General features: G+C 43.4%; 1 protein-coding gene across 1 annotated transcript in view; it reads left to right on the plus strand.

Annotated features, from left to right (window-relative positions):
- The window catches only part of LOC306960576 (protein NLRC3-like), a gene marked incomplete at both ends in the record, with an annotated part of 115,704 nt that extends 90,753 nt beyond the window's left edge, over nucleotides 1-24,951 (plus strand). The window contains 4 exons of the mRNA XM_079553008.1: nucleotides 21,497-21,664; nucleotides 21,735-21,908; nucleotides 21,993-22,033; nucleotides 24,422-24,951. Coding sequence (XP_079409134.1) covers nucleotides 21,497-21,664; nucleotides 21,735-21,908; nucleotides 21,993-22,033; nucleotides 24,422-24,951 — 913 coding nt within the window. The remainder of the gene's footprint in view (nucleotides 1-21,496; nucleotides 21,665-21,734; nucleotides 21,909-21,992; nucleotides 22,034-24,421) is intronic.
- Nucleotides 24,952-25,427: the final 476 nt, after the last annotated feature.

The following is a 25,427-nucleotide window of genomic DNA, read 5'->3' on the forward strand; positions in this document are numbered from 1 at the left end:
GAAAAAATCATACACACCTCGTCAGTGATGGGGAACAACATATCAAAGCCACGGCTCTCTGAGTATGGTCTTTGTAGGAGAGAAATAATAGCCGAAAAATCATTTCCATTATTATTAGGCCCGAGCAACGGACACGCAGTGTCCCGCGAGGGACTAATTAAAACCGTTAACGGGGGACGAAAACGCAAGATTTCACGTAGCAAACGTCAACCGATTCGCAAGTAACAGGTGTCAAAACGTAGTGCTCCGCAAGCTCTAATTTTGGGTGGGGTTCGCGAGAGAGAATAATAAAAGATGGCTCTGTGGCGCCCCCTCAAACAGGTAATTTACATTGACCCAATGGAGGAGCGGTCGCAAAAAAAATCATGGTACAAAAGTGACATTGGCCAGGGACATAGACCACGTCAGGACATGTCAAAAATGATATTATGACCCCGTCCTAAATGCTACAGGAAGTCGGCCATCTTGGCCCGAACCTCAAACCTTCAAAATCGTACCTCTTGAACTTCTGGCCCCTGATCCCCGAGTTTTCAATGGAACGCCTCCAATTTTGGCCAACATGTCCCCAACCCATGTGGCTTTCAAAATCATCAACTACATTTTTTTTAAACTATTGGGCGTGGTCATGACAAGGCCGCAACTGAGAGGCCATTTTCAGCAAATTTCAAAGCCTCATATCTTTCACACACTTGGCCGGATTGGAACGGACCCAATCCGGCGCACGTGCACATTCCCCACCTGGACCTAATGGTGGGCACACCCAGCCGCTATCGCCCAAAAATGGCTTCAAAGTGGCTTGTAAGTGGCCCGCCCATCCTCCGTGAAAATCCCCAGAGGTCTTACCCTAGCAGTATGCTGGCCTCTGTCAGAGTTTCTCCTGAAATTCGCCAATTTTCCAAATGTCCCCCTTCCTTCACAAAAGCTACACTATTGGACTCGTATATACTTATACTACCACTTTGTCACTGACAGAAGCTTTAAGTTGGACGTTTTTGCCTCCAAATCCATGTTTTTCTCAACTGTACTATCACAGGAAGTTCAATTTGACTGTTTCCTGTCCGTCTCTCTGTGTGTTCCTCGTACTCTATGGGTCTTACCAAATAATTGCTTCAATATCGAGGGTGGTGCAGGGCTGAAACCCCCTCTCAACGATTCTTTGGGCAGCCAGGAATGTACCCCAATTACAAAATGATACAATATATTATTTTCTAAACTGTTAATCCGTTTCCTGCAAACACACAAGTGCGGAGTCTCTCATGACATTTATTTCACATCCGCTGTGTTTTTCTCAGCCGAAGTAGCTCCGTTGGTAGAGAGCTGGGTTAGTGTACAGGAGGTTGCTGGATCAAATCCTGACTTTGACTCTTTTTAATTTTTTTTAACTTTTGGATTCAGCACTATCTGGGAAGAACATGCATCGTCGCCGATGGTTCCACACTCATTAAAAACAGGGAAATGAAATGACCCCTCCAGGGGGGACATGACCTGAAGAATTCTAAACTGTAAATCCGTTTCTTGCAAGCACTCAAGTACGGGATCTCTCATGACATTAATTTTACATCTGCTGATTCATTCACTCAACCTGAGTAGCTCCATTGGTAGAGTGCTGAGCTAGTGTGCAGGAGGATGCTGGATCAATTCCCAACCTAAACTGTTTTTTATTACCTTTTTCTTTTGGACTCAGCGCCTTCCGGTAAGAACATAAATCATTGCCTATGGTCCCACACTCATTAAAAACGGAGAAAAAACCTCTCCTCCAGTGTGTTGCTGGTACAAAATTGCATTCTGGGAATTTAAATAAGCCAAGCTGTCATCAGGCCCATGTTTCAAGTGAAGGAGGTTGCTAGTCCAAACACAGCCTTGACACTTTTCTATTGCTTTCACCTTTTACATGGGCCACTGCACACATTGTCACATGAGTACAGCACGTTTCATAAGATTTGCTGTGCCCGTGTAGCGTTATTGCTTGTGCATTGGGTTTCCAACCATGAGATTGTTGGGTCAATTTTGACCTTTGCTCTTTTTTTTTTTTTTTTAACCGCACCTACGGTCCCACTCTCATGAAAAACGCTTTCATATGCGCCACTAAAGAGCTAGAAATGGGGGGATCGTAGGAAAACAATTGAGGGAAAATGTCGAAAACAATCGAGGAAATGTATGGGGGGGGCATGACTTGACTAACTTCTGCTCAATAACTTAGACAAAAGTAGCCCACATCACAGTCCAAGTACCATGGAGCTGCAGCTCAGTGATAGTGTGCTTGTCTTTGGTGTAGGAGGTTGCTGGTTCAAATATGGCTGTGACACTTTTCTAATGCTTTCTCTTTTCTTGCCGGCATTTTAATAGGATTATGATACAGTGAAGTCTGCCTGTGATTTTAACAGTTTATATAGTGTTAAGAGTTTCTGCAATGTCAACAGTTCTTACAGTTTCTGCAACAAAATAGGGATTTTTGCAATTACAACACAATTATGCCACTACATAGGGATTTTCACAATAGCACTATAATGCAATTAAAGGGACTTTCGCATATAATGCACTGTAATGCAACTTAAAGGGACTTTCGCATATAATGCACTGTAATACAACTTAAAGTGACTTTCGCATATAATGCACTGTAATGCAACTTAAAGGGACTTTCGCATATAATGCACTGTAATGCAACTTAAAGGCACTTTCAAATATAATGCACTGTAATGCAACTTAAAGGGACTTTCGCATATAATGCACTGTAATGCAACTTAAAGGGACTTTCGCATATAATAAACTCTAATGCAACTTAAAGGGACTTTCGCATATAATGCACTGTAATGCAACTTAAAGGGACTTTCGCATATAATGCACTGTAATGCAACTTAAAGGGACTTTCGCATATAATGTACTGTAATGCAACTTAAAGGGACTTTCGCATATAATGCACTGTAATGCAACTTAAAGGGACTTTCGCATATAATGTACTGTAATGCAACTTAATAGGGATTTTCGCGTCAAAATGAGCGAGTTCAATCATGGAGCTCGCAAGGACCTAGTGTGATGAAGAGTGGTCGCAAGGGACGAGAGCGAGCGGGGTGGTTGCAAGAGACGAGAGCGAGCGGGGAGTGCGCCAGGGGCGAGGGCCTTTATCGCCGCGCGCGGCTTTAATTAATTTTAATTTCATTCAATATCATTTTTTTATTTTTATTGCACCGTCCATCATAGACAGAAAAGCCCATGTCCTAAAGCTCCCCAATGCCTGTGCTTTATGCATTTATGTATTTTTATTTTACAACAGTATTGAGATGGTTACTTAAATGGTCTCTTTTCGTCTTTATTTCATCTCCGTGTAGATTTTCTCATGTGTTTGTAGCCTCTTAGCGAGTAGCTACAGCGTTTTCATTGTTCTGTATCTCTTTAATTTGGATTTTCTGAGGACTTTTTAGTTGCTGGGTTAGTTTTTCAGATGAATAAACACCTGGGTTTAAAACGCCGTCAGAATGGCCAAAACTGCTAGCCGCAAGTTAGCAACGCTAGCCTGTATCTTGTAAACACTGCAGACGCTGCAGCACTAAAAACATTAAGCTCTGGTTAAATCCAGCACAGACTCTGATTTAGAGAGCGCAGTCTGTAATAAAGTCAGCTCTATGTGGAATAATGTATTTCTACTAAAGAATTCTCCAGTTTGTTGCTTCTTCACTCCTCAGCTGAGAGGTGCGCCTCGTCGGTGCGCTGCCTGGCCGCACGTCAAATGGTATCGGTTTCTGGTATAGGGCCGATACCACATGCTTGTTCTCATACTCGTACTCATTCATGTGGCATCGGCCCGATACCCGATCCTGGTGTCGGTATCGGTGCATCCCTAATTTTTTATTGTAAAAATATATTGTTTTAAGTGGAAAAAAATGCTAATTTTCATCGCAACTCAAGAAAAATGGCATTTTACCCGCAACAATCACAAAAAATGCCCGCAAAATCCTGTAGGGACTGCCATGTCAACCATGTTAAGTCAATGGGAAATGAGTCAAATCAAATCAAATCAAATCAAATCAAATGTATTTGTATAGCACATTTAAAACAACTGCTGTTGACCAAAGTGCTTCACAAAAGGTCTACAGTACAGAGAGAGAAAAAACAACAACATATGAATATAATAAGAAGAAACAAAAGTCAAACTGCTCTGGAACTTTACCTTTATCTATGTCACTTCCTGTCAGCAGCTTCAAAAATCTAATTAAAATAACTTTTCTGCCCAACATTTCTTCATTCAAATCACTGCTTCACTGAACTGATAATTATGTGACTGATGTTATTCTTGTAAATAAGTCATATTTTCAGAAGCATTAAACCTGTCATGTGACCTTTAATGGACAAAAGTAGAATCTGGAAACATCCGTGTTTCACCTGCAGCGTCTGGCCTTAAATGAAATCTTTTCTTTTCCACCTTTGAGGCGAGCGGTTCACGGCTGATTTGGCCTCCATTACCCTCAACACCCATGAGATGTACAGTGACTCCCGGTCTCCAACAGGGGGCAGAATCAGGCATGTTCAGGGCCTGAAGCTCCAGGAAGTCATTGACCCTGTTTGATAAAGTTTATATATTCAGCTTCTTCACAGTTTTTGGTCCGCGGTTCAGTTCGGGACCCGGGCGCCGTAAACAGGGGGTCGGGTCCTGTTTACATCACATTAATCCTGTAATGTTTCCATGACGTTACTCGAGTACAAATGTAGCTCCTCCCACTTGTGCCTCTTTCAAACACATGAGTCTAATCACTGACTGTGGAGTCACGTGAGGCGGAGCTGCTCTCTGTCTGCTGTATGAGCCTCTCCTCCTGTGACCTGTCTGCAGCCACGCCCACCTGGACTGAGGCCCCGCCCACCTGGACCACAGCCAATCCAGGTACGGCTCTGAGTCGCTCCAGGAAGAAACGCACAAACCAGTGTCTCCGTCAGACGCACTTTTCTCTGGGACACGGTGGACTCTGTGGATCCGCTCAGGTTCGACTGCTCTCATCATATTCAACCCCTGCTCTGGGATAAACCTGGTTTAGTCTTTAGTCTGATTGAGTCTTTCTTCCTTTATTTCCTTGTTCTTTGGCCTCTGTTGGTCTAAGGTCTGATTTATTGACTCTTTAATCAGATCTAAAATGCTCAGTTTCATGTTTATTATTTTAGCTGAGTCGTGTTTATCACTAATTTCTAATCAAAATATAGTTGTAATCTCTGTAGCTGTAATACTGACGTGTGGCTGTAGATGGCACTGTGGTCTTTGCTGTGGGGCTAGTTTCTCTTCATTTGATGTAAACACTGGTTTCTCAAATATAAAAATGATCATTGACGTTTTTTATTTGATATGTTACAGTCATTGCCTTGTCATAGTCTGGAATGACTCATGTCCTTTAGGAAAAGTCTCAACATCAACATTCATTTCTAGATTTCTGTAGGTTTTTGTTGTAAATCGCTGTGATGCCAAGAGTTTAAAAAAGTGTTTCCACAGCGGCCGACGTCTCACTTTACAGAAGCTGACTTTACTGTTAAAGCAGAGGGTCTCCGTCTGGTTCCACTGGAAAATAACTGGTGTCAATAAAAGTATGTGAGTCGCTAAGGCTGAGGTTACTCCAACAACGCGCTGGTCCCTTTGCAGAGATTTTCAGCCTCAGGGTAATTCTCCTTCCCTCATCACTGTCTGCTGTATGAGCCTCTTCTCCTGTCACCTGTCTGCAGCCCCGCCCACCAGGACTCAAGCCCCGCCCACCTGGACCGCAGCCAATCCAGGCTCTGAGTAACACCAGGAAGAAACACACAAACCGGTCTCTCCGTCAGACACACTTTTCTCTGGGACACGGTGGACTCTGTGGATCCGCTCAGGTTCGACTACTCTCATATTCAACCCCTGCTCTGGGATAGTCCTGGTTTAGACATTGGTTTAGTCTGGTTGAGTCTTTCTTCCTTCATTTCCTGTTTTATTCCCCTTTTGTCTAAAGTCTGATTTATTGGCTCTTTAATCAGATCTAAAATGCTCAGTTTCATGTTTATCATTTTAGCCGAGTCATGTTTATCACTACTTTCTAATTAAACTATAGTTGTAATCTCTGTAGCTGTAATACTGACGTGTGGCTGTAGATGGCACTGTAGGTCTTTACTGTTTGTAAAATTGAGAGACTGATTTCTGATTTTTTATTTTTATGAAATCTAAAAATAAAAATCAGAAATCATTCTCTCACATCATTTCTGATTTTTCTTTTTTCTTTTTAGATCTGTAATCATGGCGTCTTAAATACAGAAATAGTCAATAATATATTTAACATAAAATTATTTGTTGTATAAATTTTTAAAGTCCAAATTATTTTATTCAACTTCAAGTTATGCTCTATTAAGGGTTAAAACTATGTCTGAATAGTTGGAATTTCATATTTTTGAAATTCTTTGAAAGATCAATGTTTGAGATGGTGACGATTGTTCGATGAAATAATCAAAGACAAACCTGGTTATTTAAATATGACTCATGTTACGTCAAATGTCAGACCCAGGCGGTCAATTTATACTCAGTCTATTACATTTGTAAAACACTGAAACTTACAGACTATCCCTTTAATCCTGTAATGTTTCCATGACGTTACTCGAGTACAAATGTAGCTCCTCCCACTTGTGCCTCTTTCAAACACATGAGTCTAATCACTGACTGTGGAGTCACGTGAGGCGGAGCTGCTCTTTGCTCCTGGTCGGGCAGGTTCCACAGCATTTCGTTAGAGACACAGACGGGACAGAAATGTTGTCATGTTTATCACTATTTTCTAATCAAACTATAGTTGTAATCTCTGTAGCTGTAATACTGAGCTGTGGCTGTAGATGGCACTGTAGGACTTTGATATTTGTCAAAATGTGATTGACTTCTAAACTGTCGGATCACTGATTTTGTGTTTTTATATTTTATTGGAAATAGATGTGGCATCGCAAATTCATTAACTCTCCTACGGCGGTGTGTCGGCGCCGACACAGCTGCGCATGCGCTGTTCTTTTCCCCATAACTGCAAAAGTAAACACGCAATCTTAAAAATTTCAACTGTGTTGGAAAGCCAACCCCTTGCGCTGTTTCTCAGTGTTGTTGCCATTACGGTAGGAAGCTTCCTTCGCGTGACACACGTCGTCCAATCACAGGCAAGAAAACAGACGGATACACGCTGTGGGACCAGCGCACTATGCAGGGAAGTGAAGATTTCGAGCGAGAAGTGTGTTGTCAGCGAGTGTTTTTGGAGTATTTGGAGTGTTTGGAGAGTTGGAGCGAGTAGGGGAGAGTTGGAGCGATGTCGAGGAGGAGCTGTCGTGTGCCCAAACCCCCCCGGAGGTTTATCGAAGAGGGTGAAAATGCGGCGGACGTCGGGGCGAAAGCGGAGGAAGAAGGCACCGGTCTGCCTCTCATCCAGCTTCGAGTAAGTTTGCAAATGTGTAAAAACTAACATGTATGGTGGTAGTATGAGTTAGCATGTATGTTATCTGTGTAAAACAATCATACAGGCGCGTAACGCCACTTTTCTCTGTTTGAAACCGGGGCGCGCGTAAAGTTTGCCGCGGGAAATGTAGATTCGCAAAACCAGGATTTTTCGTGACCTACCCGCAGACTATGACAAGCTTACGTTCTTTCCTTGTGATTTTTATGTCAGAAAGACCTAGATGTCAATATGGAATTATAATAGGAAATTGAAGTGCCAAACACATTATTTGAACAGATCAATGTATTAGTTTTTCTTTGTAAATACTCACTACTGTGATGTGATACTCACTGTTATATTGAGTATACTAATGCACATAGCTTCAAGAGCATGTTTTCAGATAGTGCATGGGGTAGACAATACAATAATGTTTGCATGCATGTTGTAGCAAAAAGTAATGAAACTATGGCTATTTTCTGAAAGAATAATGGTAGTTGGTAAAATGTATTGATCATTGAAGTAATTTCATATTACTGTATATGTTCTTCCCAGTAAGTAATTTGTATTTATTTTCTATAGGAGGCCTTCTGAGAGGGCTTCCAATGGCCATGCTTTGGTCCGTGGCCGGAGCAGGGTCAGGCTTGGCCGCTCTGGAGGGTGGAGATGCCAGGAGCAGGTCGCCCATCAGGCCCGCTCCAGTGGCGTGGAAGAGTGCGGAGGGATGCCACCTCTGCCATCACTGCCATCACTCCACTCCCTGGCACTGTAAGACGTGCCTTTTGCCACTGTGCCTAGATGACCAGAAACTGTCATGACTACGGGATGCAGCACAGGTGTAGAGACTTTTTAGAAGCCCACCTTTTGTAAATAATGTAAATTTGTATATAGTTAGTTTGTGTTCATTTTCTAATCCTGCTTCACGGAAAGACCCCAAAAAAACTGCTAGATATCCAAATGGAGTAGGCATGTAATGAGGATCAAAAGCACATGAGGGTAGCACTTTTTATGTGTCTGTGTATGTGACAGTTATGATTCAAGATGAACTATGTCAACCTAAAAACGTTTGGAATTTTCTTCATATTGAAGACTGTACAAGCTAAACTAGAAGCCTAGTGAACATTCTATTTTGTGTGATTGCATAATATGGTCCTAGGATCCAATTTATTGTGTTATTCAGTTGGCCCTGATGCTTTGCCAAGAATTGTTTTCTTTGAAAAGTAAAAATGTTACCCTAGGCCAGCTATGTCAACCTAAAAACGCCTGGAATTTTCTTCATATTGAAGACTGTACAAGCTAAACTAGAAGCCTAGTGAACATTCTTTTTTGTGTGAATGCATAATATGGTTCTAGGATCTAATTAATTGTGTTACACAGTTGTTCCTGATGCTTTTTCTATTATTGCCTAATAAAAAAGGCTAAAATTAATTTCCGTTTTTTGAAATGTTCTTCTTTTACAACAGCAATTACACATTAAGTAATAATGCTATGTTATTGAAACTTTAAATATATAAAGAAGTGGTACTTTTGTGAATAACTGCCAAACCACACATTGATAGCTCTTTTTTTGGCCCTACAAGACAAGTTACAAGGAAAATATTCAAGGCAAATTTTTTATATCAGTATTGCAGTCAGACCACAGAGAGTTTAGAATCAATTATATTTTTAACATAAGCAAAATATTTGTATAAATTAGTTTAGTTTTGAACCTGATTTGTCGCTGTAACAGGAAGAACAAACATTTTAATTGAATAGTTTCCAAAACTATTCAGAACGACAGAAAATCAGGGATAGGGCCGTTCATTTGGACAAAGAATTCTGACAAATCATGAACTGTCTCACTGTGATGTCCTTCAGGTCTGTGGCTGAACATGGATCCAGAGCTCAGAGAGGACGGAGCCTCGACCTCGAAAACCACTGACCCCAAAGCTCAGAGGTGAGATCCACCACTGTTCTTTATATCAGAGTCTCTAACTCTGTCCTTTATATCAGAGTCTCTAACTCTGTCCTTTATATCAGAGTCTCTAACTCTGTCCTTTATATCAGAGTCTCTAACTCTGTCCTTTATATCAGAGTCTCTAACTCTGTTCTTTATATCAGAGTCTCTAACTTTGTCCTTTATATCAGAGTCTCTAACTCTGTCCTTTATATCAGAGTCTCTAACTCTGTCCTTTATATCAGAGTCTCTAACTCTGTCCTTTATATCAGAGTCTCTAACTCTGTTCTTTATATCAGAGTCTCTAACTTTGTCCTTTATATCAGAGTCTCTAACTCTGTCCTTTATATCAGAGTCTCTAACTCTGTTCTTTATATCAGAGTCTCTAACTCTGTCCTTTATATCAGAGTCTCTAACTCTGTTCTTTATATCAGAGTCTCTAACTCTGTCCTTTATATCAGAGTCTCTAACTCTGTCCTTTATATCAGAGTCTCTAACTCTGTCCTTTATATCAGAGTCTCTAACTCTGTCCTTTATATCAGAGTCTCTAACTCTGTTCTTTATATCAGAGTCTCTAACTTTGTCCTTTATATCAGAGTCTCTAACTCTGTCCTTTATATCAGAGTCTCTAACTCTGTTCTTTATATCAGAGTCTCTAACTCTGTCCTTTATATCAGAGTCTCTAACTCTGTTCTTTATATCAGAGTCTCTAACTCTGTCCTTTATATCAGAGTCTCTAACTCTGTCCTTTATATCAGAGTCTCTAACTTTGTCCTTTATATCAGAGTCTCTAACTCTGTCCTTTATATCAGAGTCTCTAACTCTGTTCTTCATATCAGAGTCTCTAACTCTGTCCTTTATATCAGAGTCTCTAACTCTGTTCTTTATATCAGAGTCTCTAACTCTGTCCTTTATATCAGAGTCTCTAACTCTGTCCTTTATATCAGAGTCTCTAACTTTGTCCTTTATATCAGAGTCTCTAACTCTGTCCTTTATATCAGAGTCTCTAACTCTGTTCTTTATATCAGAGTCTCTAACTCTGTCCTTTATATCAGAGTCTCTAACTCTGTCCTTTATATCAGAGTCTCTAACTCTGTCTAACTCTGTCCTTTATATCAGAGTCTCTAACTTTGTCCTTTATATCAGAGTCTCTAACTCTGTCCTTTATATCAGAGTCTCTAACTCTGTTCTTCATATCAGAGTCTCTAACTCTGTCCTTTATATCAGAGTCTCTAACTCTGTCCTTTATATCAGAGTCTCTAACTTTGTCCTTTATATCAGAGTCTCTAACTCTGTCCTTTATATCAGAGTCTCTAACTCTGTTCTTTATATCAGAGTCTCTAACTCTGTCCTTTATATCAGAGTCTCTAACTCTGTCCTTTATATCAGAGTCAGACCTAAAGTCTCTCTTGTGTTCACAGATCTGCTCCTGGGATCGGCCCGGTGTCAGTGAGAAGTGATCGCTCCAATGATCTATTGTTTAATTTTAAAGTGAAACATGATTTACAGTAAGTCGACTCACACCACTTTATGTTAATGACATTTTAGTGTTTACGTTTTAGAATTGGACAGAGTCAATAGGAATAAACCGTCAGGTCTCTGTTTGAGCAACTTTAGTGACACAACGTTTTGAAGTAACCTTTGACCTCTTTTTAAAGTGTTTTTTTTCAGATATGAGTCATTTTAAGATTTACCTCAGATTTCCGCTGAGTCCACTCTCTTAGCCCTCTGTTATATAGATACAGACGGCGTCTCGTCATAGAAGGGGGCGTGGCTTCGCCGAGGGGGAAAATAGAATCTTTAGAGAAACACAATTTTCCACTCTTTTTTGCCATTTTCTGGTGGAATATCAACTTATTTATCACACACAAATAAAGTCCAGTGTAAATCGGGTCCATATGGATATTTTCTCACAGCAGATTGTTCAGTAGAAGTGAAAAAACGGCAGTTGTAGCAAGCGCCAGCTAACCGTTAGCATTAGCCCGTTGCTAACATGTAGCATCAAGTTAGCATTCTCCGTTATTCATGTATTTATGGGCTGTTGAACCACTTTGCTCCTCCCCATGTCTTTTTATGATTATTTAGTGGAAACTATGTTCACATTTCAGCATTTGTTACAGTAGTTTTTGAATAATTAGAGAAAATATAATTTTTTTCAAAATTGTTTTCCCCCTTAACTGTTTTCAAAAATGACCATATATGGGCGATTCCAGAGATGCCGTCTGTATCTATTAAAGTCTGAGGTATAAAACAGTGAATAGAAGCGGTGAGAGGACTGTTCCCTGTGGGACCCCATTGCAGCCACGTCTCCATAAACTCCATGGTTCCCAAAACAATCAAAACAAAAAAATAAAAAAGTACAAGACTTAAGAGTAGGTTTATTTCAATCAGATTATATTGTTTCTGTGAAGGAGCAGATGATCCTTTCCTGAGTCTGATCCAGGACAGTCCTGTGTGTTTCACTGAAGTGTCTTTTCTTCTTTGTCTCAGGATCCTCCAGAAACATCCCCCGTCTGAACCTGGTCCGAGCTGTGAGTCCCTCAGTGACCGGTCTATGGGAAAACCAATAAACTTCAGGACAGAGCGGTGAGTTTTGACTTTGTGTATTATGGAATATTATTGTGACATAAAGAGAAGGATCGAAGAAAGATTTCTTTAGTAAATGTTGACATTTTGTTTTTGTTTTGTGACAATAACAATTACTGTTATTTTCTCTCCCACTGGTTTATCATCAAATGAACCAGGACCCATCACATTTAGTATTAATATTTAATGTTTATGGAAACGAAACAGAAAGTTTATTGTAAATGTATTTTTTTGTAAATACACTGCTCACAAAAACTTAGGGCACACTCAAAAAACACAATGTAACTCCAAGTCAGTCAAATTCTGGGATATCAGACTGTCCAGTTAGGAAGCCACGCTTATTGTGAATCAATTTCACTTGGTGTTGTGGAAATTAAACAGACAACAGGTGGAAATGAGCGGCAATTAGCAAGATTTCTCCAAAAGAGGAATGTTTTTGCAGGTGGTGACCACAGACCATTTCCCTGTTTTCATCCTTTGTACCGTATTTTTGGAACACGTTTGCATTTGTCCAGTATTCTCACCACTAGAGGTATCATGAGGAGGCATCTACAACCCACAGAAGCTGCTCAGGGAGTGATGCTCATCCAAAATGCCACGTCCATTCGTGCTGTGGCAAGAAGGTTTGCTGTGTCTCCCAGCGCAGTGTCCAGAGCCTGGAGGAGATACCAGGAGACAGGCCAGTACACCAGGAGACCTGGGGGGGGGCCGACCGAGGTCAACAACCCAGCAGCAGGACCGCTCTCTGCTCATTTGTGCACAGAGAAACAGGAGAAGCACTGCCCGAGCCCTACAAAATGACCTCCAGAGGGCCACAAATGTGCATGTTGGTCCTCAGACGGTCAGAAACCGACTCCATGAGGGTGGTATGAGGGCCCGACGTCCACAAGTTGGGCCGGTGCTTACTGCCCAACACCGTGCAGCCCGATTGGCATTTGCCCGAGAACACAGCGATTGGCAGATTGGCCAATGGTGCCCTGTGCTCTTCACGGATGAGAGCAGGTTCACCCTGAGCACATGTGACAGACGTGACAGAGTCTGGAGACGCCCTGGAGAACGTTCTGCTGCTGCAACATCATCCAGCATGACCGGTTTGGTGGTGGGTCAGTGATGGTCTGGGGAGGCATTTCATTGGAGGGCCGCACAGGCCTCTATGTGCGAGCCAGAGGTTCCCTGACTGGCATTGGGGACCGGGATGAGATCCTCAGACCTATTGTAGACCATATGCTGGTGCTGTGGGCCCTGGGTTCCTTCTGATGCCTGATAATGCCAGGCCACATGTGGCAAGAGTGTGTCAGCAGGTCCTGCATGATGAAGGTATTGATGTTATGGACTGGCCTGCCCGTTCCCCAGACTTAAATCCAATAGAGCACATCTGGGACATCATGTCTCGGTCCATCCATCAACGCCACGTCGCACCACAGACTGTCCAGGAGCTGACTGATGCTCTAATCCAGGTCTGGGAGGAGATCCCTCAGGAGGACATCCGTGGTCTCATCAGGAGCATGCCCAGGCTTTGTAGGGAGTGCATTCAGGCACGTGGAGGCCACACACACCACTGAGGATGATACAGACTCGTTTGGAGGAATTTCTACAGAATTTGGATCAACCAGTGACCTGATTTGTCACTTTGATTTTGACTATAATTTTGGATCCAGACCTCCAGGGGCTGAGAATTTGATTTCCATTCATCATTCTTATGTTATTTTGTTCTCAACACATTGCCCTACACCAGGGGTGGCCAACCAGTCAGAGACCAAGAGCCGAAATTTTCAACCTTGATCCTGTGAAGAGCCACAAAGGCACCAACCATTGGCGAGATTCCGGGGCGGTAGTTTATTGTGATTAAATAGAATGTGACCGTTTTATTTAATCACAATAAACTATAACTTTATGCCTTTTTCTTTCTTTTTTTAATAATTGTGTTAGATTGAATGGTTTTACTCCTCAACAAGATTGAAATACATGTATATTATATGACATTTTGTGTTTCCTGTTCTGACTGAGACAGAATTAGATTATTATTATTATAATTTTTTTCTTTTTTAATGCTGGGGTGTGTTTGTATGTGGGGCCTTGCCCACTGAGCCCCCTTCTCTGATTCGCCCCTGGCCTGTGCGCTCAGTGCCTGCAGCTTCGTCCTGACTGGACTGTGCAGAGAACGCACTCTCGGCTGCATAAAGTTCATGAACTTTAACCAGGAGCCTCTGGAGGATCTGAGAGTCTGTTTTAAGTTGCATCTGTTACAGCTACTGTCACATGTGAAAGAAAAGTCATGACTTTGCGTATTTCCGCGTTACGATGTCGCGCTTCGCACCATATGCTACATAAGAGCTCCGCTCTTTTCCATTTCCTAATTTTGATCTTTTTCTGTGAATATGTGGCCAAATTACATCAAATAAAGAGTAGCTGATCAGAAATCTGAAAAGCACAGAAGCTAATCCTAGTGCCACGATCTGCCTGCCTGTTGGTTTACCTACATCCCGCTTTGACTGAGGCTGCACGGGCACCTTTTACACACTGCCTCGAAAAGGAGAGAGACGGACTCTCATTCATGTAGAGATGGAAACAGGGTCTGTAGGACTATGGTTGGATTTTTGGTCAAAGACTGTTACAGTTTATGGGAAATATTTACCAATTATTTTGCAAAGAGCCGCATTGTATTAAACATGATCTCCAATCATGCAAAGAGCCGCACTCTGATTGGTCAAGAGCCGCATGCGGCTCGAGAGCCGCGGGTTGGCCACCCCTGCCCTATACTATGAATGAAGATTTTCACAGAAAAATCGAATTGATTGGCATCTAGGATGTGTTTTTTGAGTGTGCCCTAAGTTTTTGTGAGCAGTGTATTTGGGGTCAGACATGACAGTTCTGAACCAGGCCCCGTCTGTGAGTCCCTCAGGAGCGACCGGTCCATGTTTCAACCACTGAACCTCTCCTCAGATCTGTAAGATTGAGTTTCTTTAAACACAAGGACAGACAGTGGTTTAATGAGGTTCTGAAAGTGTGAGAGAAACAGCTGAATCCTGAGGTGTTTGTTGTGTCTCTGTCACAGAGTGGAGCAGGCTCCAGAGCTCAGAGCTCAGCAACATCACACTCAGCTGGACTCCATATTTAAGGTGTGTCCTTCACTGAAGTTTGGAGATGTTCAGATGAATGGACTTGTTTCACACAGATCTGACACTGACTGCATTTGTGTTGTTTCTAATGTGTCTGTGCAGCTTCTGGAGGAGGACATCTTCACTTTTGTCCAGAAGGAGCTGAAGAAACTCCACAAGGTTCTGAGCACAGATCACCCAGAATGCTTAGAGCCTGATGTGGATGGAGAGGCTTTTCTGAAGATCACTGTGAACTTCCTGAGGAGGAGGCAGCAGAAGGAGCTGGCTGAGCGTCTGTGGAGCAGTAGGTCCATTTCACTCAGTCATTTGATCTTCTCTGAGACTCAGGCTCTGTCTGTGTCTTCATTCAGGGAGATGTTCTCGAGTTCTTCAGCATAAACTTAAGCGTGACCTGCAGCAGAAGTGTCAGTGTGTGTTTGAGGGCGTGGCTAAAGCAGGAAGCCCCGCCCTCCTGCAGCAGATCTACACAGAGCTCTACATCACAGAGGGAGGGGCCTCAGAGGTCAACCAGGAACATGAGGTCAGACACATGGAAACAGCCTCCAGGAAAGCAGGCGGAGCAGAGACAGCCATCACATGTGAAGACATGTTTAAAGGCCCCGCGGACACAGAGGCGCCCGTCAGAACAGTGCTGACAAAGGGAGTGGCTGGCATCGGGAAAACACTGCTCACTCAGAAGTTCAGTCTGGACTGGGCTGAAGGCAAAGCCCACCAGGACGTCCAGCTGCTGTTCCCCTTCACTTTCAGAGCACTCAATGTGCTGAAGGACAGGAGCTTCAGCCTGGTGCAGCTGCTCCATCACTTCTTTAGAGCAACAGAAGAAGTGAGCAGCTTTGAAGATCTGCAGCTGCTCCTCATCTTTGACGGTCTGGACGAGTGCAGACTTCCTCTGGACTTCACCCAAACCAAGGCCCTGACGGAGCCCACAGAGAGCGCCTCAGTGGAGGAGCTGCTGGTGAACCTCATCAGGGGGAGCCTGCTTCCCTCCGCTCGCCTCTGGATAACCACACGCCCCGCGGCAGCCAATCAGATCCCTGCTGAGTGCGTCTCCATGGTGACAGAGGTGCGAGGGTTCAGCGACCCACAGAAGGAGCTGTACTTCAGGAACAGGTTCAGAGACGAGGCCCACACAATCATCTCCCACATCAAGACGTCCCGAAGCCTCCACATCATGTGCTTCATGCCAGTCTTCTGCTGGATCCTCTCCACAGTCCTGGAGCATGTGCTGAAGACCAGAGAGAGAGCAGAGCTGCCCAAGACCCTGACTCAGATGTACATCCACTTCCTGGTGGTTCAGGCCAAAGTCAAGAACATCAAGTATGAAAGAGGATCTGAGACAGACCCACACTGGAGTCCAGAGACCAGGGTGATGGTGCAGTCTCTGGGAAAACTGGCCTTTGAGCAGCTGCAGAAAGGAAACCTGATCTTCTACGAGAGTGACCTGAGCGAGTGTGGGCTGGACGCTGCAGCCGCCTCAGTGTACTCCGGAGTCTTCACACAGGTCTTTAGAGAGGAGCCAGGCCTGTACCAGGACAAGGTCTACTGCTTCATCCATCTGAGTGTGCAGGAGTTTCTGGCTGCTCTTCACGTCCATCAGACCTTCTTCGACACTGGAGTCAACCTGCTCTCCACAAAAACACAGAAGTCCACTCTGCTCAGAGTCAAACCTAAACTGAAACATCTGTCACACCTCCCTCTGGGGCTGAGTTTTCCTCCCTCCCGAGTGTGTGTGTGCATGGGCGGAGTTTTCTGGATAGCACCTGCGTAAGATCTGCAATCAAGCTGATTCAAAGACCATGCTCTCCAGCAAGACTCTGCCAGATTGTTCCGTCCTGTGAGATGGTGATTTTTGATCGGCTACTTAAGATTTCTGAAATACTTACCTGTTTGAGATACTTACCTTCGTTTCTTGTTTTTTTAGTTCACCACCTGCTCCGCACTGAAGACTCCAGTCCAGCTTTAAATAAATCAGTTGTATTTTTGAGCTCTTGTGTCTATTTTTTGGGTTCTCCATTTTGAGCCGTAACAGAACAATCTGGCCAAAATGAACCCAGCAGACCAAGATTCTCTCAAACAAGCCCTTGCTTCTCAGGGTGCTCTTGTTGGACAACATGATACGATTCTCCGGGAGATCACCGCCAAGCTGTTGGAATTGTCCACCAATGTGGCTAAGCTCAGCCATGATGTGAGCCAACTCTCCACACAGCTCACTACCCACACGGCTCCACCATCCTCTTCCTCTGAACAGCCTGAGGCCTCCGCTCCACCTCCAGCCATGCTTTCCCGGGAACCCTTCATTCCCACGCCCGAAAGATTCTCCGGTGACCTGGGATGCTGTGGCAGATTCCTTCTGCAATGTGCACTTGTTTTTGACCAGCAGCCTCATACCTACGTCTCAGATAAGTCACGCATTTCATTTGTTCTTAGTCTACTCTCTGGCAAGGCTTCACAATGGGCCACTGCTGAATGGGAAGCTAACTCACGAATTTTCCGGTCCTACTCAGCTTTTACTGAAGAAATGCGTAACATTTTTGATCATCCAGTTAAGGGGAAAGAGGCTGCAAAGAGACTACTAGCACTTAACCAGGGCTCACACTCAGTCTCTCAGTACGCTATAGACTTCCGTATACTTGCTGCGGAGAGTGGCTGGGATGACGAGGCATTGCAAACTGCCTTCACTAGGGGATTAGCGGAGAATGTCAAGGATGAACTTGCTGCTCGGGATGAGACTAACTGCCTGGAGGAGTTAATTTCTCTTTCGATTCGGCTCGATAACAGACTCAGAGAGAGACGCAGAGAGAAGTCTGCACGCCAATATGCAACTCGCGAACCTCATGCATCTCAGTTGTCGTCCACTAATTTTTCTGAACAAACCCGCTTTCCTCCTGTGTTTTCCAGTCCGTCAAAACCAGAACTCGCTGCCGAGGAGCCCATGCAACTAGGTCGAGCCGGCCTCTCATCAGCCGAACGGCAGCGACGTCAGAGGTCTGGGCTATGCATGTATTGTGGACAAAGTGGCCATTTCGTTGACTCCTGTTTTCTCCGGTCAAAAGAAAGGGCTCACCAGTGAAGGGAGAGGTCCTGGTGAGCCGAACCTCCTCTCCCCATCCCCCTACACCGAATCGGCTTCAGCTCCAGGCCTCTCTGTTGTGGTTATGTGAGTCCCTTCCACTTCTTACTTTCATTGACTCTGGAGCAGATGACAATTTCATAGACTCCTCTGTGGTCGCACAAGCCAGGATTCCTATTGAACCCATTGAACCGCCTATAGATGTGAATTCTTTGAATGGAGAACGTCTAGCGAAGATTACCCATCGCACCATTCCTATCATGCTCGTACTTTCTGGTAACCATAGAGAGGAGGCTCAGTTTCTAGTCATTACCTCTCCCCATGCTCCGGTTGTTTTAGGGCTTCCCTGGTTGAAGCTCCATAATCCCCACATTGACTGGGAGGCAAATAGGATTGTCAGCTGGAGTGTTTTCTGTCATTCACATTGTCTTCAGTCTGCCATTGGCCACAGTAAAAGTCCTGTTCCTTCATCTCCCAGTCCTCCTGATCTAACTTCAGTTCCCTCAGTTTACCACAACCTTGCCGAGGTGTTCAGCAAAGAGAAAGCCCTATCCCTTCCTCCTCATCGCCCTTATGACTGTGCCATTGAATTACTCCCTGGTGCGCCTTTGCCAACCACCCGCCTGTACAAACTGTCTCGTCCCGAAAGAGAGGCCATGGAACTGTATATCAAGGACTCTCTAACAGCAGGTTTGATTAGGCCCTCTTCTTCTCCAGTAGGGGCAGGGTTTTTCTTTGTGGACAAGAAGGATCGTACCTTAAGGCCCTGTATTGATTACCGCGGTCTTAATGACATAACAATCAAAAATAAATACCCTCTGCCACTCATTGATTCAGCTTTTGACCCCCTCAATGAAGCCACTATTTTCACAAAACTGGACCTCAGGAACGCTTATCACCTCGTTCGTATTCGCCAAGGGGATGAATGGAAAACGGCGTTCAACACACCTTTAGGCCATTTTGAATATAAGGTGATGCCCTTCGGATTAACAAATGCTCCGGCTGTTTTCCAGAACCTTGTAAATGATGTTCTAAGAGACATGTTGAACAAGTTTTTGTTTGTCTATATTGACGACATTCTAATTTTTTCCAGAAATCTCGAGGAACATATTCAGCATGTCCAGTTGGTCCTTCAGCGACTTCTAGAAAACAAACTCTTCGTAAAGGCAGAGAAGTGTCAATTCCACAAATCCTCTGTTCAATTTTTGGGTTTTGTCATTGAACAGGGGCGAATCGAGGCAGATCCTGCCAAAATCAAGGCTGTGGCAGAGTGGCCCAAACCTGAAACCCGAAAACAGCTCCAGAGATTCCTTGGCTTCGCAAACTTTTATCGCAGGTTTATCAAGGACTACAGCCGTAAGGCGGCACCTCTTACACGTCTTACTTCTACAGCCATTCCCTTTAAGTGGTCCGGTGAAGCAGAGGAGGCATTTTCCAACTTGAAGAAATGTTTTATCTCTGCCCCTGTTTTGTTGCATCCAGATCATTCCAGGCAATTCATAGTTGAAGTGGATGCCTCTGATTCCGGTTTAGGAGCTGTCCTGTCCCAACGGTCCCCAAAGGATCAAAAGTTACATCCATGTGCTTTTTATTCTAGACGACTTACACCAGCAGAAATTAACTACGACATCGGAAATCGTGAGCTGCTGGCTGTCGTCTCTGCATTGCATGAATGGAGGCACTGGCTGGAGGGAGCAGAGCACCCTTTCATAGTTTGGACGGACCACAAAAACCTGTCTTATCTGCGTTCAGCTAAAAGGTTAAATTCCCGACAAGCCAGGTGGGCTCTTTTCCTCGGCAGATTCAATTTTACTCTTACTTACCGTCCGGGATCCCGGAACACCAAACCTGATGCCCTGTCCCGCAAAGAGTCGTCTGATGAGCCAGAACTTGAGCCGCCAGGTCTTATTCTTCCCCCCACCTGTGTTGTAGAGAATCAAAGTCCTGAAGTCAACTGTTCCTCTACCTCACATTTATTGGGGGCAGTTCAGTGGGAGATTGAAAAGATTGTTCAAGAAGCTCAACGCTCACAGCCGGATCCAGGCAACGGTCCAGCTAACTGTTTGTTTGTCCCTGATTCTGTTAGATCTCAGGTGCTTCAATGGGGGCACTCCTCGAAGCTTTCATGTCATCCTGGTTTCTACAGAACTTTCTCCTTTGTTAAGCAAAGGTTCTGGTGGCCCTCCATACGCCAAGACACTCGTGAGTTTGTCACTTCCTGTTCTATTTGTGCCCGTAGTAAGGCCGGTCACCAGCCCCCTGCTGGGCTGCTCCATCCTCTGTCGATCCCCAGGAGGCCATGGTCCCACATCGCAGTAGATTTTGTCACCGGACTTCCTATATCAGAAGGTAATGACACAATTCTTACTATTGTGGATTGGGAGGGCTATGGCCCAGAGGAGCGGTCCTGGGTTTCCCGGGGTCTTATCCTGGATGCCACCCTCCTTCGTGACTTCTACCGGGCGTTCCCTGGCAAGCCTGGTAGGACGTCCGGTGACGTCTCCTAGAGGGGGGGGTACTGTCACACCTCCCTCTGGGGCTGAGTTTTCCTCCCTCCCGAGTGTGTGTGTGCATGGGCGGAGTTTTCTGGATAGCACCTGCGTAAGATCTGCAATCAAGCTGATTCAAAGACCATGCTCTCCAGCAAGACTCTGCCAGATTGTTCCGTCCTGTGAGATGGTGATTTTTGATCGGCTACTTAAGATTTCTGAAATACTTACCTGTTTGAGATACTTACCTTCGTTTCTTGTTTTTTTAGTTCACCACCTGCTCCGCACTGAAGACTCCAGTCCAGCTTTAAATAAATCAGTTGTATTTTTGAGCTCTTGTGTCTATTTTTTGGGTTCTCCATTTTGAGCCGTAACAACATCTGCACCAGACGGCTGTGGACCAGGCCTTACAGAGTCCAAACGGACACCTGGACTTGTTCCTGCGCTTCCTTCTGGGTCTTTCACTGCTGACCAATCAGAGCCTTCTCCAAGGTCTGCTGACACAGACAGGAAGTAGCTCACAGACCAATCAGAAAACAGCTGAGTACATCAAGCAGAAGCTGAGTGAGGAAGTGTCTGCAGAGAGAAGCATCAACCTGCTCCACTGTCTGAATGAACTGAATGATGGTTCTCTGGTGGAGCAGGTCCAACAGTACCTGAGCTCAGGACGTCTGTCTGAAGGTGGACTGTCTCCTGCTCAGTGGTCAGCTCTGGCCTTCATCTTACTGTCATCAGAAGAAGCTCTGCAGCAGTTTGAGCTGAAGAAATACTGTGCTTCAGAGGAGGCTCTGCTGAGGCTGCTGCCAGTGGTCAAAGCCTCCAACAAAGCTCTGTGAGTGAGGTCTATGTAAGTATGAACCTTTTAAACTTCTCCTAAAACAGTGTGTTCTCTCCAGACTGAGCGGCTGTAACCTGTCAGAGAGCAGCTGTGAAGCTCTGTCCTCAGTCCTCAGCTCCTCTAGTCTGACAGTCCTGGACCTCAGTAACAATGACCTGAAGGACTCAGGGCTGAAGATGTTGTCTGTTGGACTGAAGAGTCCTCACTGTAAACTGGAGCAGCTCAGGTCAGAGGGTTTACTCTTCATCTCTGTGAGTTTGTCATTTCTATGACTCTGTTTAACCCTGTGTGTTCAGACTGTCAGGGTGTCTGATCTCAGAGGAAGGCTGTGCTGCTCTGGCCTCAGCTCTGAGGTCCAACCCCTCCCATCTGACAGACCTGGACCTCAGCTTCAACCATCCAGGAGACACAGGAGTAAAGCTCCTGACTGCTCTACAGGAGGAGCCCCACTGCTCACTCTCCACTCTCAGGTGAGGACAGTTATTGCACAGTTATTACACAGTTATTACAGTCGACACAAACAAACTGTGGATCTGAGTCTGTGTTTGTTTCAGACTGAGTCCTGCTGGAGAACAATGGATGGGGCCCAGGAGATGTAAGTCTGACTCTCAATATACTTTTAAAATGTTGGTTGTTCTGAGAAGATTTGCTGTTGTACAAGTTTCTCTCGTGTCGACAGCTGTGATATTGATGTCAGGAGAGTTTGAGCTGTTTTCACTCAAACCTTTTGAACTGAGACCTTCATTATTATTCTGGAGAAAGTTCATGTAACCCTGTGTTCATCCTGTGTTCATTTTGAACATTTTGAAATATTTATTGTTTTCATTTCCTGACATTTTGTCTGTTGCAGCTTGAGATGTGGATTTCTTTAGAAAACGTTCTTTTAAGCCAAATTTTCAGAATCTAGTGTTTGTTTTTCTCTCATGTCTTTTATTTGGTAGATCTGCATTTCCCTGTCGCCCCCTAGTGTACAAATATGTACACGCCTAAAAACAGCCATAACATCTACATTTGCAATATTTTTTTCCACTTTTTACATAAATCACATGAACTACTTTAAACTTTTCCAAAAGTTCCAAACATGTAATAATGTTCTGGATTTTAACTTAAAATCACAGTTTCAAAATTTAAAGCTGAAAGAAATTGTTCCACAAAAACACAAAAGTGTGATTATATTTGTAATAATAAATTGTAGAGCTGAGGCTTTGTCTGTTTCCAGAGCCGTGTTTGTGTCACAGATGAAGTGAAATTCATTCATTTGGAAGAAAAGGAGTGAAATTTAACATGTTTATTGTATTTAATCAGATTGGAGCTCATTCCCATTGTCGGCACATGAACAAATTCACTGTATTAATTAAATAACCTGGACAAAGAGCTACAGTCTGGATTTATTCTCGTGTTCCCTCAGGTTTACAAACCTGGGCCTCATTTTCAACAGAGACTTTTCTGCTTCTAAACTAACCCCTGATTGTGACGCTCCCACTGAGCTGTTTCTTCACACTCAACATTATTGTCGATAAATCACTTGTTAATATTAATAATATTAATATGTTTTATATAAAACATAAAGACAAACAAATCCTGTAGTTTCCCCTGGGCCACAGCTTCAGTATAAACTGACTGTAAACACATGCATCTGTTACAATGTTAGAAAAGTGGAAAGTTCTGAAATGTAGTGAAAATGTCAAATTCAACTTCTTTTTTTTCCAAATGAAACGCTGACATCACAGATATGTGACTTTTTTCCTGTATTACAGTGAGATTTAAAATGTGAAGTTTGATGTGAGAAAGGTCCAGGTTCTGCCATGGCTCCATTATATCCTAATGGGAAAATAACATGATTTCATTCATCTGGACGACAGGAACAAGGTCCAAACTGAAGAAATACAGGACAAATGTCAAACCTGACTCTTGTTCTGCAAAATGAAATGATCCAATATATGACTTTTATACGGCGACAGGGGAGCAAAGACAAAGGAAGTCATGAATGTTTTTATAATGAACAACTGGACATAAAGAATCGTCCACGACAGACAAACTACAAATGCTTCAAATCCATTTTAAAGAGAATCAGGTTTTTATGTTGTTTTTAACAAACCTCAAAGATTTGGTTTGAAACTGGTAAATAAAGGGTTAAAATTCCCAAATAAATCACATGTTTGGTAGTTTTGAGAAGGTGAGAAGTGATTCCTGAGATTTGTGAAAAAATAAGAAAAAGATGAAAGAATTACGTTTTTGTATTTTAATTTGAAGAGTGTCAATTTTTGTACACTAGGGGCGACAGAAAGAAAACTGAAGGACGACACAAAGGTTAAACCTGAGACTTTATCAGCCCTCACGCAGCCCCGCCCACTGTCACACAGCTCCGCCCACTGACACACAGCCCAGCCCACTGTCACACAGCCCAACACATTTGAACTTGAAGACAGTTGTTTGAGAATTAGAACGGAAAATACATTTATTATTTAGAAAATAAACAGTTTTGTCATTAATTATTCTTAAATCCTTAATTTATTTATTTTTTGTTCCTGATAAACCACTTTCTAAGAGTTTAAATGTAAATGTTCATTATGTTTCTTTATCTGCGACTGCGCGACACAAACAAGAATTCAAGTTTTAATACGAAAGAAAATGTTTGTTAAATGTCACTTCAGAACATTCCAGGTTATGTGTGGCTACGTCACAAGAGAAACTAAACTGAAACATAAATAAATGAGCTCAGCTTCACTCAGACGATCCTGTGAAGCCTTTGGAACAGAAGCATTTTTACAGAAACAATAATTAAAGCTCCTGTTTTATTCTATTGTCGGGGTGAAATGTTGCAAACTGTCTCTTAATTTTTTTTTTGTTAAACAATTAAATCGATCATGTATTTGTTAATATTCATATTTTAATCTTTCAATCCATTTCAAATCAATATAAATGTCGTTCTCCTCTAAAGAGTGAACAGGGACTAACTGCTGCTGTGTTTTCTCTCCGTCAGATTTCACTGAACTCTCTCTGGATCCAAACACAGCTCAGACGAACCTCAAACTGTCTGACAACAACAAGAAGGCGACACTTGTGAGAGAAGATCAGCCGTATCCAGATCATCAGGACAGATTTGAGGTCTGGCCTCAGGTTCTGTGTGATTCTGGTCTGACTGGGCGCTGTTACTGGGAGGTCCAGTGGAGAGGGAGGGTCGATATATCAGTGTCTTACAGAGGAATCTGGAGGAAAGGACGAGGTGATGACAGTTGGTTTGGACTCAATGATCAGTCCTGGAGTCTGTCCTGCTCTGAACGTGGTTTCTCTGTTTGGCATAAAAACAAACAAACCCGCCTCCCTCAGTCCGGCTCCTCCTCTGGGACAGTAAGGGTGTATGTGGACTGTGCTGCTGGCTCTCTGTCCTTCTACACAGTCTCCTCTGAGGAACTGATCCACCTCCACACCTTCAACACCACCTTCACTCACACCCTGATCCCTGGGTTTAGGCTCTGGAGTTTAGACTCCTCCGTGACTCTGTCAGACTGAGGATCAGAGTCTCAATTATACAGATGAGTTTCAGTCACATGAACTTTTCCTGACATTCCTTTCCCAGTTCATTGATTAAAAAAGTAAATCATTAGAGATGTTGGAAAATCTCCTTCAGATAAATTAATAAAATAACTAAACCGTATGAAGGGAAACTCTCGGTCACGTCTTTGTCTTTTTCTAAATCCTTTTGTTCCAGAATCCTGAGTTCAACATCTGTCATTAAAACCACTCAATAAATGAATGAATAACATTGATTTAAATATGTGACCAATGCAAAGTGGATTTATTATTTGCACATGTTCAACTTTTTAAAGCAGATGGAGAAATGTGAATGTAAACAATAAACTCGTCACTTCTGTTACCGCGTGGTTAATTTGTAAGTTACAAATTCCCTCGTAGTCCCAGCCTCCGTTATGTGCAACTTCTACAGAGGGACTATAGAGAGCATCCTGACCAGCTCCATCACTCTGAGG

This window comes from Gobius niger, assembly GCF_951799975.1.
Source record: "Gobius niger genome assembly, chromosome: 3".
NCBI lineage: Eukaryota > Metazoa > Chordata > Actinopteri > Gobiiformes > Gobiidae > Gobius > Gobius niger.